At 38.1% G+C, this 19551-nt stretch overlaps 1 protein-coding gene across 2 annotated transcripts; it reads right to left on the bottom strand.

Annotated features, from left to right (window-relative positions):
- Positions 1 to 2736: 2736 nt before the first annotated feature.
- Positions 2737 to 19061, bottom strand: Ns1 (Nucleostemin 1). Of its 2 annotated transcripts, XM_070113128.1 has the most exons (7): positions 19033 to 19061; positions 18848 to 18943; positions 18424 to 18454; positions 13381 to 13916; positions 13066 to 13322; positions 12579 to 12980; positions 2737 to 3231 (listed from the first exon to the last, which is right to left on the bottom strand). In XM_070113128.1, exons 1-7 carry the CDS (start codon positions 19044 to 19046, stop codon positions 3062 to 3064), a joined length of 1506 nt encoding a protein of 501 aa, XP_069969229.1. In that variant the 5' UTR covers positions 19047 to 19061; the 3' UTR covers positions 2737 to 3061. The 2 variants fall into 2 exon arrangements, with proteins under 2 accessions (XP_069969229.1, XP_014098528.2); XM_014243053.3 differs by lacking the exons at positions 18424 to 18454; positions 18848 to 18943; positions 19033 to 19061 and adding exons at positions 14723 to 15066; positions 15125 to 15283.
- Between the last annotated feature and the right edge of the window lie 490 nt (positions 19062 to 19551).

Here is a 19551-nt window from a genome sequence, read left to right as displayed (position 1 = left end):
TATAATCATTGTTGCTTGATTTGCATACTGGAAAGTGAAGGAATCAATTTGAACAAACGGTGATATATGGGAAATATGCTTGGTTGTAGTCCGATTTTGCCCATATTCGCACATAACATAGAAATTGGTGTCACCCGATTTCACTTATTTTCACACTGTTGTTGTTGTAACGGTTACCTAGTCCCCGTTTGGGTGATAAATTCCAGATTCGTTGTCGTCGAGGTCATCTAACGGGAGGCCCAGGAAACGAGATGTTTCGACGGGGTCGGACTATAGGGAGAAGGGTGTTAGATGGGTGGGGTTTGTTGGACATGCAAAGAGGTGGTTAGTGTCATGCGGAGACTCATTGCACGCAGGACATGTGTTTAGTATGTCGGGGTCTATTCTGGATAAGTAGGAGTTTAACCTGCTACAGTATCCGAACGAAGTTGCGCGAGGGTCACTGTGGTTTCGCGAGGCAACTCGAGCCCTATGTCTGCTATGGGTGGTGGTTTGACTCCAATTACGCCATTCACTGAGAGGGAGTCTGTGAAGGTGTTAATGGCTCCACTGTGAATGGCGGTCAGTGCCTGTCTGAAGTTCGTTGCCTCCGAAGTCCGGTCGGTTTCTACGAAAACACCCCAGTAGAAACAGCTTGGAGAGGAGTTCGTTGTGTTTCTTAACTGGAAGCATACGGGCCTCACTATGTAGGTGTTCGATTGGAGACATCAAGAGGCATCCCGTGATAGTTCGGAGTGCAGTGTTCTGACAGGTCTGAAGCTTCTTCTTCTGCGTGTCACTGCATCCAGGCGACCATATTGGGGCTGCGTAATTTAGGACCGGCCGACCGATTGCCTTGTATGTTGCCAACAACGTTTCTTTGTCTTTTCCCCAAGAGCTGCCGGCAAGCGACTTGAGGATTTTGTTGCGGCTCTGTACTTTGGCAATGACGCCAATAATTTTAGGAGTATTTACTGTCGGAATTTTTGTGCCATCGACTGAAATATTCAGGTCCAGTCTGTACTCCTTCGTCCAATTTGTGAAGATGATCGCTGTGGATTTAGTGGGAGAGAGTGTTAGGCTCCTTGCAGAGAAGGAGCGAGAAAGATCGGAGAGGTAGTTGTTTACTATTGAACACATGCCATCGATTCCATTTCCCGACGTCAATATCGTACAGTCATCAGCGTACTAGGTCACTGAAATTCACGCTGGTGGCTGCGGGAGTTTCGAAATATAACAATTAAACAGCAGTGGGGAGAGGACACCGCCCTGCGGAACCCCCTGTTTAATTTTCCTAAGTTTGGAGTTTTGACCTCGAAACAGTACGGATAAATGCCGACCGCCCAGGTAGTTCATAGTCCACCGCTTCAGCCCTGGAGGGAGCGTAGATTGTTCGATGTCCTCAAGTAGCCTTGTGTGGTTGACGGTGTCGAAGGCTTTCGATAAGTCCAACGCTACGAGGATCGTCCTCTCGCAGGGTATCTTCTTTATCGTGATGCGCGTTAAAGTCGCCTAGCACCAAACGGTTTTCAGTGAGTTTTGTTATTATAGCTTAAGCAGTTTGGGAAATATGCACATTAAACCTATTAGGGGCGGGACTACGCCAACTTTTAAAAAAAATGTTACTACAGATGCCCCTCCCTATATTATTAAATTTATTTTCGATATTTATTAATGGCGTTTTGTGGGCGTGGCAGTGCTCCGATTACGCCCATCTACAATACCAACCGTCTTACGGTACAAAGAAACATGTGTACCGAGTTTAGTAAAGATATCTCAATTTTTACTCAAGTTACAGCTTGCACAGACGGACAGTCACCCGGATTTCAACTCATCTCTTCATCCCGATCATTTATATATACATAATCCTATATCTCACTTGATTAGTTTCAGATGATACAAACAACCGTTAGGAGAGCAAAACTAGTTACTACATGTTGCAACGTTGAGAGAGTATAAAAATAAACAGCCATAGAGGCTACAGAAGTGGGTCTTTAGTCAAACTTTCTTTTGTTTATCCTTACCAAGTATATACCGTGAGTAAATTCCACACAAATATTACATTTATGTATATCTCGTTATCTGCGCTTTTCAGAAGGCAAGAGAAAAAAAGTCTGGGAAATATAATCCGAATTTGGGAATAATTTTTATATCTGGAATAATTTATTTTAATTATCTATCATTTACCTGAAAATTATTATTATTTGGTAAACTTTAGTTTACCGATTATAACCTTAAAGACAAGAAGTGATAAGAAAGTATTTGTAGTCTGAATTATTACATCAAATATTTTCTTCTTGGCATTATATTCGTCTATAACCATATCAGCTATGTGATCACCAGTCCTGGAAATCAATGTTTTAAATTTTTGCAATATTTTTGTTATATTTTATTAACCTTAACTATCTTACTTACCATATACCTCACGTCAGTATGTGCGACTGCTGATTTTACTTTGTATTTCAACTCCACTTGTGAGGTATTTCTATAGTGTATTTAGTGCGTCTTTTTTACATGTTGTCCCATATTTTTCGCTTTACGAAGAGATAGATTATGATATGAATCGTAATCGGTTCCATCAATCTTTCAAAGTCACGACCTTCATTTCCAAAGAAAATTGGAAATTAAGCAGAAGTAAGAACCATAACACAGTAGCCACTAGAAAACTACTGCAAATATAACTTGTGCATGTCCAATTTTCAACGTTGCAATCTAACGAAATGCAGTATAATGGACATTTCGAGAAAACCGTATACAAAATTTTCTATTTAATATATTTTCAACATAAAAAGCATATTAACAAAAACATTATTGATATATATTTACAGATACAATATTTCTGTGGATAACTGCTTAAGTTGGATTAAGCTCAAACTCAAGCCACATAATTAACCGACATAAGAAAATTTTAAATGTATTGACGCCAATTTAAAATTGAAAGTACAAACATATAAGAATTTAAAAGCAAGCATATGATTGAAGGATTATCGAAATTTTCCCAAAATCAACTTTAGTTGTTATTGTTTGTAGCCACATGTTCTACTCCTAATCGTATCTCAATATTATAAAACATTTATTTGGTTTATTCAATTATGTAGTCTTTGTTGAAATCATATTCGTAATCGGTACTCGTCTCCAAGCTGAATCCATCAAGAACATCGGTTAGTTGAGAAATATTTTTTTCGTTCCGTACATTCTGTTTTTTTTTCTTCTTAATTTGTTCCTTCATATTTTTATTCAATGACAGATTACCTAAATGATATATCAATAAATAAAATTATATTATTATTACTTTCATTAATTTAATAGGATGCAATCTAAAAGAAAATAAAATTGTAAATAATTTTGAAAGTTTAAGCTTCATTTTGGAATTTTGTGCTCGCCATCTATTTAATAGAGATATATAATCCTTTATTCCAACAAATGGGATAAGAAAAACAAAGACCAAATGTCATTCATCAACTTTTTTTCACTGTAATTCATTAAAATAATTTTTTATTGATCCAAATTACTCAATTTCATATTATCATTATAGCGATCACCAAAAACAATACCTTAAAATACGTGGTGACACAGCTAATGCCCAATTTCTACTACCTATCGTGTCAACGCCATTGCCCATTAAAATATTCATAAATTTGTGTTTTTCTTATCGTGAACTTCACATGGGAAAAATCTACCGTATTCGAAAATTTCCCTAATCGCAAATAAAATTTTTTTCCACGCTAATCCAGAAAATTGGTTCACAAAACTGTTAGTTGGGAACAACTATAAATAAAATATAAGCATACTTTAATGACTATTTACTTGATTTTAAAAAGTGTTTTATATGAACTAAGGCCTATTAAGAAAATACAATTGACATTTTTGGGAAGGATTTTAAAAAATAAAACAACGAGAAAGTGGATGTATTTTGAAAGAAGTTACAAGATTTTTCCAATAGTTGCTACCCAATGTGAGGTCATTAAAGAAGTCTTTTTTAACCCTTATGTTATGCGGTGTATTTGTGTGAATACCTTAAAAAAATTGACTATTAATATTTGAAGAAAATTTTTTTTAATAAATAAACAAAATAATAATAGTACTCAGGGGGGGGCTGCTAAAAGACGTCGGTAAATTTGGTTACTAACATAAGTGTTAAATCCATTATTCCTGCAAATATACCATCCAAAAATTGTTTTCTGCATAATTTATGCCAGCTAATACCAATTAGATCAAAAACGATATGTACGATATATAATATAATTAAAAATAAAAATACGCGTTTTAGCTAAAACAGTCGCAAAATTGTCTTTAAAAGTTTACAAAGTTTTCGAACATTTCACACGAAATTCGTAGAACGAATTTTTCGTTCGCGAGAAAATAAAAATACATGGTAATGATTTATTCACACGAAGTTTACAATAAGGCTATTGTAAAAATTGATGCTTCTAACGTGTTTTGTAGAGTTATAGCACTATTCAACATAACCTTTGTTTGAGGGTGTTTAAATGAGCTAAACCTCAGTAAATAAACACACCAGACTATCCGTGAACAAATTGGCGCACCCTAATACAACATACCACACCTGAGAACACTCACAGCATCTCACCACATACGATGCCAACACCACACTCAACATTTGAGAACACTACATACACAAACTTGACAAAAATGACGGGATCATCGCCCACACCTCATTCGCTTATACATTCAATTCTACTCTGCGATAAAACGGCGATCCGGCGCGCTACACATCTCCGTTTACTCGATCAGACAGGGAGCTGGACATCGTTTTACGTACCTCGATCGACCTTATATCTTTCTTTATGCTTTTATTGAGTTCTAATGGTTATTTAAGTAAAAACAAAATTTTGTGTGTTCCCATTAAGTTAAGTAGACATGTAAACAGTTGGTTCAGTTATTATCCGATTTGTGACATGTTTCAAGCAATTTTGGTTTATATAGCCTTGAAAATTTGCAAGAAATGTACATACTACCAAATGGGGGCCACTTTTCAAAAATTTCTTAACCCCGATAATCTTATCTACTATTATTATATAAAATTTAAATTTTGTGGATTAATTTTTAGTTTAGTTATAGAATTTTATATTATATCATATACTTTTCGTGTAATTGCCCTGTTTAGCCCGTCTCTAATATAACAACAACACCGATCCTTTCAGAGTGCCAAGGATCGCGTCTGCCAAGTTTTATCAAGATATCTCATTTTTACTCAAATTATCTTGCTTGTGGCTGACAGATATTCGGAAATCAACTCGTCTTGTCATCCTGATCATTTGTAATTACCATATACCTACCAATCTCGATTAGGTTTTTTTGTTAGAAACAACCGTTACACGAACAATATTATTCTACTTTGTGGAACATGTTGAGCTTCTTCAGTATGAGTTTTGTAGAATTTTCCAATTTGTGAAATGCAACAACTGCAAAGTTCGCCTCTTCAAAACCAATGTTAATTTTCGTGCAATGAAATGCAGCAAAATAATTGCAGCCCTGGGCCAACTGTCATATTATATGGTATATACAATTCCCACAACAACCGGTTCTACGTTACCGGAATTGACCCGGATTTTATCCGGCCAAGGGCTTTTATTTCGGCGATCTAACCCTGTTGTGATGAATAAGTTTTAGTTTAAATTTGTCGTCTTTAGAGCAACACCTAGCAGCAGGGTTGCTTCGTATCCTCCTGGCCCGTGCTAATATCGAGCTCAACCCGGGCCCCGAGGAATTCTATTGCTGAATTTGCGCGAATAGGTTCCATCCAAACTCCACCTCGAGTAGGTGGAACACATGGTATGGGTAGAACCATCTTAAGATCTGTTTAGGCCTTAAGGCCCATAGGGAGTGGACCACAAGTTACGTGGCCCCATGATACCAACGCACAACTGCGATACCTGCATCAACGGCTGTGCAATCTTCACCACTCCAGTCGCCCTAAGCCTCCGAAGCCTTAAGGAGCTCACGAGGGCAGCATGACTCCCAGTCTGACCAATCCCCCCCAACCTTCATCCCGCTCTAATTCTCGTGCCAGAGTCTCTCAGCAACTCCTGGTTTCTCGCACATTCTGTTTCGTGTGTAATACCGTCATACGTCGCATCAGTCAAGTGCAATTCTTGTACTGGCTGGTTTCACTTTCCGTCGTGTTCCGACATCGACCGTAAGTACACTACACTAGAATGTCAGGGTATAGCTATCCAGTCAGGAGATGTCGAGCTCGAGATATTTAATAATATATACATCCCCCCGGTTACATGTTGCCCAATAGTATATCACCCAAACATATGTGCGCTACTTCGTGGTGAAAGCCGTTAGGTGCTAGGTGACTTTCACGCGCACCACGATCTTTGTTACTCCTGCCTGTCAAACGATTGTAGGGGGATGGAGCTGGCGGAACAGGTAGACGTCGACATTCTGCATTACCATCGCTAGCGGTGGTCTGATAAATAGCATGACCTGGCAACCTATGCTAACTCTCGCATCAGACCACTTGCCCATAATTAGCTCGATCAAGAAACCTCCCGACTTTATTCCAGTGGACAACCACACCTTACTTCTGCAAGTTAAATTTTAGTTTCTCGTACACCCAAAATAAAGGGGAAATTTTTTTGTTTCGAAGTTTTCATTTGCAGGAACAAGTGTAACTTTTAAATTTTTCGGCAAAAATAAGTGATTTTCATATTTTTTATAATTATACTTTAAGTTATGTTAAGAAGAAAGCTGTATATCAGTCTTTTTTATTTGAAATTTGTGATAAACAATAGTATATAAATGTAAACCAACAAGAAATTAATGTTTAAAAATTAATATTTTTCGTATTTCTTTTATGTTTGTATGAGCAAATCAGGCCCATTCGTATAAGGCAAAATCAAACTTAAAGTGTGTGTTTTTCAATGTCCAGACTCAGAATTTGAACATGAAAACAGTAACCAAAAATAATTTTTTTTGTTGGCCGCGGTAATGAATCAATCAATTTTGTTAAGCTCAATAATGGATGCTACGAATGATTGGTTGGTAAGGCTGAGCTCAGGCTACTACCGGGGTCACAGTTGGCGGATAGTGGACGGCCTACGCTAAGTTGGTTAGCTGCGAATAGTAATACGCAGCCCCCGACCAAGAGCTGCAGGAGAGGAGGGTTTGGCTCAAAATACCTCACGCGCCCAATGAACCTCCGGCGAAGAGGCGAACAGATGCCGCCTTTAAATAAGCGTCCCCAACCCCCACCAGGGCTGCACCGAGGGAGAACCTACCCACGAAAGGGAGGCAACAAAGCGACGAGGGATCAATACAGCGACAGTACCCAATGTGTACGGATGCGGATGAAAACCCTGGGCAAGCGCCCATCAGAATCGAGGCCAGTAAGATTCTGATTATGGTATACTGGAAAGCCGGAAAGGAGCAGCATTCTACCACCTCAGTAGGTAAGAGTGACATCTCACCGAAATGGTTGGTAGGCTAATACTGTCCTCATCTCCGTCTCGTTAAAACCATGGCAAAGTACGTTCAATGCACGTCGCCATATATTCTTGGCCGTACAGTTTCAGTTGAGACGAGCTCCTGATTTGTGCCCAAACCTGGCTCTGAACATAAGCTCCCATAAGGACATGTGTCAACCCTCGCGTAGCCTCCCTGCTTGCATAGATAACCACGGGGTTCATTTAGGGCAACTGTTACAACGCGCGGAGATAGCGGCTTGAAGCGGAGACCCATCAGAACAAAATGAGTACACCACAACAACAACAAAAGCCCCAACAAGAAGAACAACAAGAAAAAACACAACAAAATAAAGATGGCCAAGACGTGGAAACCGGACCGTCTTCCGTAGGAGTAGTAGGATTCTTAGATCCCCTATACTTTCCACCACTCCAAAACAGCTGGATAAAACCCCGGCTTCGCAAATAGGATTGGCAAAACAAGGAGAAGGAAGCGCACCCCAGCTGCCATCATAGGCAGAAGAGGAATCCTTAGAAAAGTGCAAGAGCATCGTGCAAATAACGAAGATGGCGATGGCCAAACAGAAAAATGTCAGCATGGACGTTAAGAACGGAGCGGCACAGCTAGACGAACTCTTTGACGTAATCAAGAGTTACCGTAGAAACTGGCTCATTGCTGAAACCGAGAAAAGAGGGGGACATTCAAGCAGCCGCATCACGACCCCCGAGCCAATAACTTCGAAGCGGCGCGCGACAAGCCCTGTGGAGCCTCGAGAGACAGTGCGCCCACTGAATGAAAAGGAGGACCAGTGGCAAAAAGTTTTGCACAAAAGGACGAAGAAGACCCACGCAGAAGGAGGCAAGGTGGTGGAAGCACTCAAAGCCACAGAAGAGAGGTAACAAGGGAAGAATATAGCTGCAAGTCAGAGAGCATATTATAAAGCCAAGCGACAATCAGAGGCCGTAATTATTAAGCCAGCAGAAGGCAACAGCTACGCCGAGGTCCTTAAGAACATCCGTAGCAAGTAAATCTATAAGAAGCAGATGTTAAGATTAAAGGGATCCGCAAAACAAGACCCGGGGCGCTACTATTAGAGCTGGAGAAGGGACAGACTGCAAAAGCCAACTTCTGTGAGGCACTCAAGCACACCCTTCAAAAATCCGCAACAGTGGCCGACCTTAAACCAAAAGCTACTATTGAGATTAGAGACCTCGATTCACTCACAACAAAAAACGAAGTCGCAGAGCCGTAAAAGAAGTGGTACAGGACCCCTTCGAAGACTTGACAATAATCATAACTGCACCTAGCCCAAGAGAGTAGGTAAGGGCGTATATAACGCTTCATCAGGATAAAGCTGAAACACTGATGCGAAAGACACGCATTAAAATTGGCTGGGTTAACTGCAGGCTGCGACTGAAAGAAAACGCCAAAAGGTGCTACCGCTGCTTTGGACCAGGGCACTTGACCTGGGACTGCAAAGGGCCCGACAGGAGAGGGCAAGGTATTTGCATAAAATGCGGCCAAACAGGTCACAAATTAAAAGAGTGCACAAACGAGTGCATGTACGGTATATAGGAATCTTCGGAATAAATTAATATTCTACAGGCCAATATGCATAGATGCAAGGCTGCTGACGCTTTACTCTCGCAAATGGTGACAGAGAACGGTTACGACTTAATACTACTTGACGCCAAGCGACAGCATACAAGAATTTCAAGAAAAGCTCGACAATATTGAGGATACAGCCAGGTCTATAGAATGTCAATTAATTATCGCCTGTGACCTGAATTCGAAAGCCATAGAGTGGGGTATGCCAAACACGGACTCGAGAGGAAAGCGCATTCAAGAAACGGCTGCGCGGCTTGGTCTAATAGTGCTTAATACGGGAAATGCAACCACGTTTAGAAGACCGGGTTGCGAGGAAACCACACCAGACATCACCCTATCAACAGAACGCATGGCTGGCTTAATAAAGAAATGGAGAGTCCTAGAAGATTACACTGGCAGCGATCATCAGTACATCTTTTTTGAGGTGGACACCGGAACAAACGCCCACCAGTACAGATAAAATACTGGAGCCCGAAAATGGAACGTCTCTAAACTAAACACTTCGAAATTAATCTCCGCAATAGACGACCATAACCCATCTAGCAGCTCCCCTAAAAATGCAAGAAAAGTTGTCGACCACACAATGCTTAATATAACAAGAGCATGTCACAAATCAATGCCCAAGGCTGCCCACAGCAAACATAAAGCGGCAGTTTACTGGTAGACAGATAATATTGCCCAACTCAAACGCGCATGCCTTCGCCTTCGTAGATCGTATACGAAATCCAGGCGAAGAGGAGCCGCATCTCAAGAAGCCGAGCAATATCAAGCGGCGAAAAAGGAGCTGAAGCACGCCATCGATGATAGCAAAAAGAGAAAATGGGAGGAAATACGCGAGGACGTTAAAAAAACCCCCTGGGGACTCGGGTACAAAATAGTAATGAAGAAACTCGGAGTTCGAGCAAAACCACCTGACTTAACCGCTGCCAAAATGGATCATATCGTAAGCGCACTATTCCCCACACACGAAAACAGGATTAGTGATCCAGAACAGACAACAAGACTTCTGCAAATCCTCCAGTTCACCCTCGAAGAGCTGCAAATCGCCGCAGAGCGACCGGCATTACTTCTGAATATGTACAACGCCTGCCTCGAAGCCGGAATATTCCCTGAACCTTGGAAGGGAAAAGGTGATCCCAACTTACCATCAGCATACCGTCCACTATGTATGCTTGACACAGCGAGAAAACTTTATGAAAGTCTACTTAAACCCAGACTCGAAGCGGCCATCAGCGAAGCCGGAGGCCTCTCCCCTAGACAACACGGCTTTAGACCCGGCAAGTCAACTTTAGGAGCTATAAGATGCATCATTGAAAGCGTAGAAGCCGCACAGCGTAGATGCCATAAATACAAAAGAATAGTTTTGCTGGCGGCTCTAGACGTCCGAAACGCCTTCAACAGCGCTAGATGGGCGGACATGATCGACGCTCTTGAATCCCCTTTAAAATCCCCAACTACCTCAGAGCTGTGGTGCGGAGCTACCTAAGCAATAGATATTTTATCTGCTGTACCAAACTAGAGAGGGATCAGGACAGATAGCAGTTACGTCAGGAGCTGCACAAGGATCCATTTTAGGCCCAGACTTGTGGAACATCAACTATGACGGCATACTAAAACTCGAAATGTCAGACGAATCGTACCTAATTGGCTACGCACACGACATTGCAGCAGTAATTACAGCCCGAGACACAGAAGATGCGCGAAGAAAGCTAAACCAGGTCATGATACGGACACAAACATGGCTTGACTGACACAACCTCCAGCTCGCTACGGAGAAAACAGAACTACTTCTGCTAACAAATAAGCAGATACCTCTCGAAATAAGTATGCAAACAAGAACCGGTGAACTACCTAGGCGTAAGACTGGACCCCGGATTAACTTTTTGTGTACGAATCCAGCACGCTGCAGGAAAAGCAGCGAAAATCACCTCCCAACTCAGCAGACTAATGGCCAACATAGGGGGGCCCAGCCAAGAAAAGAGAAAGCTTCTAATGTCCACGACCATCAGCGTCCTATTATACGGAGCAGAGATTTGGGCAGATGTGTTAAAAAAGGAAAACCGGCGTAAGGTATTGGCTAGAGTATTCCGCACCGCAGCCCTCAGAGTTGCATCAGCTTACCGAACGGTGTCAGGTGATGCAATATTAGTCATAAGCGGAAATGCCCCAATTGACCTTCTGGCATACGAAAGGAAAAAGCTGTGGGAGCTAAAGAAAATGTCTGAATACAACAAGAGCGCATTAGACCATATAAAGAAAGACACGATATCAGCATGGCAACGAAGATGGGAGAATGAGAGTCGCGGCAGATGGACGGCCAGACTTATAAGAGACCTAAACTTATGGACAAGTCGTAAATTCGGAGAAATCGACTTCTACATAACGCAGCTACTATCCGGTCATGGATACTTCCAAAAGTACCTTATTTTGTTTTCCAATTTTCGTCGTGATCTTGAAACCCACCACAGAATAAGAAAACTTCAATTCAAAAAGACCACAAATCACTAATGGTATATTTTTGTTTGATGATAACCATAAGTTCATATCACCTTAACCGACTAACAATTAGCGAGAAAAAAAGCTAGAAAACCAATGTAGAAAAGATATGAGCTACATACATGGTCGGACGAAAACATGCCTGCTATGCAACTGTTATGAACCTCACCAAATCCACCAAAAGGGTGAGCCCGCAAACGACACCAACTATAATGCAATGAGTAGTCAATGCCAATTTGGTTATATGCATAGGTGAAAGTTGCTATCAAAACTAAGGGCTAAGAACGTCTTATTTTTATCACTCTAAAATATAATAGTTAGATACTCCGACGCCATCACCGATTATTTAGATCACTACGTCGCCGAAGAAACTCCTGGTAGAACTCTACGCTCTGCGTTGGAGGATAGGGACAGTGAGTATCTACGTGAATGGTTTGAGGTTGACGTTGTGGTCAATTCTCAATCAACACTAGTTTCACGGTCACTGCAGTTGTGACTGTCATTAACACTAGAAATACGAACCGGTCAAAATTACCGGTTGCATCATTTATTTATGCCATTTCCTCTTTATTCCTATTTAATATTTTACGATAATGTCATGAGTTTTATTAAATTTGTGTATAGAATAATATTCTAGATTATGCTGTTCTTACGCTTCCAATTTTAAGAGAGAGACCTATTTGAAATAGGCATAAGGTAAATCTTCGTAGTTCTAGTGCTAAGGTCACTTAGGCGGTTACATAACCGAAATCGAAATGACAAGGAAAAAGAACACCGTTCCCACGACAGTCGGGTCTACGTAACCGGAACGGACCCGGATTTATTCCGGCCGAGGACTGTCAACTCGGCAGAATTCTGCCGCTACAACAACAAGGAAGAACAATAGTAGTACGGATTTCAAAAAAAATTTAATTAATAGTAGAATCTTTCGAAAAAAATAGAAATCTTATTAAGACCTTTGGATAAAACCTTTTGTAATTATGTTTTTGAAATCTAGACAATAGTCACATACTATAGAATACTATTAAACTTAATTACAGCGTAGCCTATACATATGTTACCTTCTAAATTCATTACGGGATCCACAGTCGATGTATCGCTTGCATCTTTTAGTTTTCTTTTTTTATTAGAAATTTGGCTTTCATTCACTATGGTATATGTGGACTTTTTCGTTTCATCATCAAAGGACATTTTCATTTTCACAGGTCCACTTAAAATGACTTCCAATACTTCCTCATTTTTTACGATACAATTGTTGAGAATTTCCGTCTCCATCGCTTCAAAATTATCAACATCAAATTCGCGAGCATCAGAGTTAACTATGGCAGCACTAACATGGACATCATTTCTTTGCTCTGTTACAGGAGGTTGAGTACAATATTTAATTTTACCACTATTCCAATCATTAAGTACACTGCGTGCAGCTGCAACAACATCTGGCACCCCTTTTCTTAAAAATTTACCTATAATTGGTTATATACCATATTTACATAATTCAATATATAATATAAAGTCCTTTATTTATTTAAAGTTATTGTTTCAACTTACCCATTCGAGTGGCCTTTTTAGCAAAAAATTCTTCAAAACTGTCATACTCGGAAATATCGTAGAGTTTACAAAAGTACTGTTTACTGGCGCGCTTCAACACATTTTCGGCAATAGTAAAAGGATCTTTAACGTCGCCAACACGTTGAACATTCTTTAAAACAACTCCTTCAGAACTCTCTTTTCCTGGATTTGTAAAAACAATACCTGGGCAATCAATAAGTTTTATTTTTGTATCAAGTTCAACTTCCTGCATGACTCTAAAGATACGGGGAAATAATATGAATTTTTTATTGAAATATAATTATTCAAACTTACTTTGTAACACCTGGGGTGCAACCAACAGAACACGTTTTGCCGCGGGTCAAAGAATTTATTATAGAACTTTTTCCAACGTTTGGATTTCCTACGACACCCACGCGGATTGATGTTTTAATACCTTTATTGCGGCAATAATTTCCAAGCATCGACATTAGTAACTCAGCTCCCACACACACAGATCCTTGCATAGCCTTATCTGTTTTAATTTGATTAAATTTTCGCCGACCTAATTTAGATGTTTGATCTTGGGTTGAGGCTTTAAAAGCAGTAACTGGACCAAATCGTCGAAAATACCGAATCCAATTATTGAGATTTTCGCGTGGTACCAAATCAGCTTTGTTTAATATTAATACTATGCGCTTATTTCCTGAAGCAGATCGTACAGCTCTTTCGACTTCATTGCATCGAGTCCCGAGAGGATCACGTGCATCTACCACTTCTAAAACTACATCAGCGTTCTGAATTACTTTCTTAAATTCCTTGAAGTACTGTTTAAGAGATTGTTCCTTGCTTATAGCTGGACTATACCCCTTCTGTTTAAAATATATATTTAATTTATAAGTTTGTTTACAATTTTACTTTTGTATTTATAAGCATGTACATAAAATGCTGAAATAACTTTTATATAAAATGTTAACCATGATTCTAAACTTTTTACTTGTAACTGACCTTTTCAACAAAATACTTACATGCCAAGATTTTGCATAATTATCCAAAACATACTTATTGGCTTAATGTTAATATACTCGTATGAAAATATGATTTTAATACTCACGCAACATGTTGCTACACAGTATAATAGTTTTGTTCAACTAAAGGTAGAATTTAACTATAATTTAATTATTGAATTAAACTATTTTTGCTTTATATAATATAAAATAAATGTGTTGAAACGAATTAGACATGTGTTAGTGGATATAAAAGTGAAAAATATAAGTGTATAATTCATTTTAAACCGCAAAAATACGTACTTTAAATAGTTGAAATTTTCAAACTTAAACGTAAATATCTCGAAAACTCTAAGTTTCCCGCCGGTATATCTATATATATTCATGATCTGGAGGACCTCCTCTATCCGCTCATACTCATTTTATCCTCGAAAGCCTGGGACGTTATACTAAAGCCGACCCATATTTGTAAATATATAAATAAATTATTGAAAAAATTTACTTTCCGCTCACGGATTGAGATGTTCGCGTAAAAATAAGACGATTAAAAAAAAAATCATTTTTGAGCCCTCGTTAGTTGGCGGATCTAAACTATACATTTACCAAGAATATATAAATATGATGCTATTTTTTTAATTTAATTTCTTTGGTTCCTGAATTTATAAACAAACCTCGGCACCGATATTGTCCACTTGAGTAGATATATGAACTTCACCACGAGTAGTCGCATCCTGAACCAAGTCTTCAAGGTATTTGAATTTATTTTCCTTCTTTTGGTGTTCAAAGGCTTTACGACGTCGTATTTTCTCCTCAACAAGACGTTTTTTAGATTCTTCTACTTCTTTTAAGATATCTTCTTTAAAAGGGCATATATTAGGTATTTGTATAATTTTTTGTTTTTTGCGTCCTGATTTAAGATTTTTTTTTGTTTCTCGCCGAATTTTTCTATTGTGTTCTCGCACTTTCTTTTCAATTTTATGTTTTAGTCGTCCAGAAAGTCGTTTAGACTTTTTAGCTGATATAAAAAGAAACTAATAATATAGTATATCTTTAACTTTATTATAAATACAAACTTTTCAATCTTTTCAACGCCATTGCCACAGTTGATTAGAATCATAATTCCATGCATAATTCTCTTAATAAACACGTGGACATATTAAAAGTTGCCAGATCTAACACAGTAGCAGCATAGACGGCGTTCAGACTGGGACTCTTTTGTACTTTATTATCATTATTTAAATAAGCATATTTCATTAAAAATAATAAGTAATAACGCCTAAATATCCGAATATCATGTAATTATTCATGTTGGGTCACCGATTGAGAATCTATACGGTCATATGTTCTAATATATTTTTTGCTATTTCTAGTTCTCTATTTATTTGCCTAATATTCAAGGGCAAGCATTAGAAGTCATTTAACTCAATGAAGTTAATATAATAATTGTATTTGCATTGTGTACATATGTACATATTTGCTTGCATGCTACCGCTTTGTTTTCGTCCACACAATTAAATGAATATTTGTTGGTGTACATTAGCTAGTCCCATTTAACACGTACTAAGCTTAATATGTAAGCAGCCTTTTGCAATGCTGCGTTCAGCTGTTTTCCTATGTGTGTGAAACAGCCGTGATCACCTGATCGAATAAATAAAAGGATGTTGTTTAACAATTTGTAACCCATATAAACTATAAGTTTCGCGCCGCTATATCTATATATATTCTTGATCTGGAGGACCTCCTCTATCCGCCCATATATTTGTAATGAAAATAATAATGAAAACTTTCAAGAAAATTTTCGAAACAAAAGATTATTAAATATTTATTGCTTTTCCTCACTACCTCTGAGGTTGCAATATAGGCGCGTTACCGATCTTTTTTGGGTGTTCGGTTCCCCAGGAGGCCTATATCCACCCATATAATATATACAGTTCTAAAACAATCTACTTTTCATAACAATTATAACTCGAAAAGATATATACATAAAATCAGGTACATGAATATTAATTACATTAACAATATAGCATTAACAATATAAGTTGAAATATTCAACTTGATTTGAACAAAAACGAAAATAAATATATAAAAATCATGTACAATTCAATTGTATTCATGAACAAATATATAATATATTATATATAGTGAAAACAATCTACTTGTATTAATTTTAGCAAAAACAAAAATAAATATAAAAAATGAGGTACAATTCAGTAACAATAACAATAATCAAAACAATCTACTAAGTAATAAATAATATTTACAAAATATTCTAAATCACCCACAACGAAATACTAAATAAAAAAACCCTATCAAAGGAATAGTGGTGGATAGAAGGGTCCTATACTTGGTATACGAAAATACTTAGAAAACAAAAAAATATGTAGTAAGAACTTAATGTTTTTAAAATCACTTTGTTTCACTTTTTTGTTAAAAGCATTTACTAAGAAATATGTTCTAATTCCAATGAATAGACATTTTATATTATCGAAATTACAATTTTCACAATAATAGTATGGTTCTACGTACACCATTTTTCAAATAATAATTTGGAAAAGCCGATCCTGTGACAAGTTGAATCAAATTGTTGTGTATAAATATCTTCGATTTTTGACAGAAAATCTATAAACTCAGAGAGTTGTTTTACTATATGGCAATTACTATATTGCTAATACCACCATCAAATATTGGCAAAGGCATTAAACAATTATGTTGTTTAAAATATTTATAATACAAGTATCTGCAAAAATATACAAAAGCATTTTTATGCAGAAAGCTGCTTTCGTCTACATCCACATTTACCTCGATTTGTATATTTTGAAATGAGGTAGAATTGGTAGGCCTTGGTAAACCTTGAAATGTTTACCAAGAGGCGTTTGAACCAAAGTGTCGTTACAGGCGCTTTGGAGGGAGCTATTACAAAATGACTCACACTGGTCAACTGGCAAGAGTTCGCAATTCCCTTTGTCTACACATCGAATATATCCTATGCCCCAGGCTTGTCTGAAAAGATATGAGAAACGCTGCGGAGTTATTCTCACATCAAATCCCCCCCCTCTACGTATATGTCCGAAAAAATTCTCTAGTCTGTCCTGAGTCAGTTTTCTAGTCATTAAATGTGTGAATCTCTTATATGACCAGAAGCGCCACAAACGTCTTAAGCTACTTATATTAAGAAGACAACCTTTTATAAAGCTAAAAGTGTTTGTTGTTTCGCGACCGAAAAAATCGTACACTTTTATAGAGTTAAGAAACTCATCGGCTTCTTCAAGAAATTTTAATTGGTCCGCAGTTGTCGAAAAGGGTTCTTTAAAATTCTCTACTGCTCCAAAGACATTACTATTAAAAATATTGAAATTTTGAATTATCAAAAAAAAGGTCGAACTCGGCTGTATTAATAAAAGATGGAGACTTAGAAGTATTGAGTTTCCCGGAGCTATGAAGCGCAAACATAGCACTTGCAACAGAATGACTAAAAACTTGAGAAGCTAATTGCACGCTCATTTTTTGAAAGGGTTTAGGGGCAATGTGTGCCGAGGTCAACTTATGGGTGCAACTAATGTCGCTTGTGGTACCATTTTCATATACATGAACGATATCAGACCATTTCACTGGACGCCCATTAACAACGACTTTATTCTTTTTATTTTCTAAGCAGTTTCGTGAACTTTTTAAGAGATGAGGAGAATCAAAGAAGTAAATGACTTCAGAGTCATCACTTCGAAATAGGGCCTATCTTTACATACTCCTACTAACCTAGCAAAATTTACAAAATTTGACCCTTGGTCGCTAACGATTTGCAGGGACGTAATCCAATACCCTGATATCTCCTTTGCAAGCTTTGTGCACAAAAAAATATGCTATAGGGTGGGTCCAAGTTTACAAGAAGCTACTCGAGAGGTACGATTTTCATCACCTCCAACCCAATAATCCAGTCCCTATTTCTCTCATACTGAAGATGAATTTTCAGAGACATTTCGTCACAGCATATCGAAATATATCTCTGTGCGTCTGTGAAACCACGGCTTCTCAACTCCAGGGCTTTAATACTGCTAAAATTGCAGCCAGGGTTACGTGGCCAACCCTAAACTAATTGTTCGAGGGTAACTTATGATGGTCAATTAAAAATGGGCTGTAAATACCTATACGTAATAGGTGATAGAAATTTAACAGCCAGAGCTAACATTTTTAATTCCCTATCATAAAAGCCTTAGAATTACGGAGTGAAGTTTTTAGACAATTTCTCACACATATCGCAAGATGTGGAGGAAGTTTGTCGCAAAGCTCTGTTATTTGTCTATTTTCTTCCTGCCCAACTATAGACACATTTTTTTTTACTTTCTAAAATTTCTATTTTACTTTCTAAAGCTCTCACCTTATTGCGTAAAAATTCTATTTCCTGCGATTTTTCGTCTAGCTCCTGCCGATACATTCTTTTCCTAGGTGTCCCTTCTGTCAAATATCGCTCTGTTTGCGTTTGCCTACTATGTGCCGATGTTTTAACTATTTGAGAGTTACCTAAAGAGGAAGAACATGTGTGATCTTCATTATATAGGGGTTAAAGGAATTTACCCAAGGTCTCAACTTCAAACATATTAGTGTTTGAAGTCGAGACAGTTCTAACTGGGGAAGAGCTAAGATGAATCGGCTTTAAACTTTCACTACCTAATTGAATGTCTTGTCCGACTTGGTCAATTATACTACCTACTTGTCTACAACCTAATGCCCTGTCTATTTTCACTGCAGGTGATAATATTCTTAAATATAAATCTGGTACAGCCAATTTGGACAGAAGCCGTCCCTTCCTCATCTTTAACGAGAAATGTCTTTGGCACGCAAACAAATATTTTGCCGTTGGATTCATTACGTCCAACAGCTTGATCCATTCGTGGCGCCTAATTGAAATTAAACAAAAAAAACGTACATTAACTAAACCGGTAAACTAAAAATTTAAATATTCAACAGACAAATAATTTTCACTCACAAAAACATAAACATGTAAGTTAACGTAACTAAACTAAGAGAAAATATTGTGACGAACACGGATGATAGAACAAAATCGAATCGACGATAAATTGCCAGAAGCAACTAGACAGCGAATTCGTAGTTGCCGGAATGTTCTAGTAGTAAAGTAGTTAGCGAATTCGTAGTGGCCAGAATGTTCTAGAATCAATGTTTTGTTACAGATTTACTATATAAGGGCTGCCGGATTGTGCAGCAAGGACAGTTCTAGTTAGAGTGTTGTCGTGATAAGAACAATTGAGACATAAGCAAGAAGTTGTAAGATCGTATAACGAGCAATAAGTGTTAAGTTGTTGGAATTAGAAATATAGATAAGTGTGTAGCCATTAAATTGGGGAGTTTTATTTTACAATCCAGTGATCGAATTCAAGAGTGAGTTACAGGTAGACGATTTATCGAGAAATCCGTTACAGTTGGTGTCAGAAGTGGGATTGTCAAATAAATTCCCAAGGAGATAATTATTTAAAAATGGCCAAGTTTA

The sequence above is a fragment of the Bactrocera oleae genome, chromosome 2 (assembly GCF_042242935.1).
Source record: "Bactrocera oleae isolate idBacOlea1 chromosome 2, idBacOlea1, whole genome shotgun sequence".
In the NCBI taxonomy this organism is placed as follows: Eukaryota; Metazoa; Arthropoda; class Insecta; order Diptera; family Tephritidae; genus Bactrocera; species Bactrocera oleae.
The sequence above is the reverse complement of the archived record's forward strand: the minus strand, read 5'-3'. Positions and strand labels throughout refer to the sequence as shown.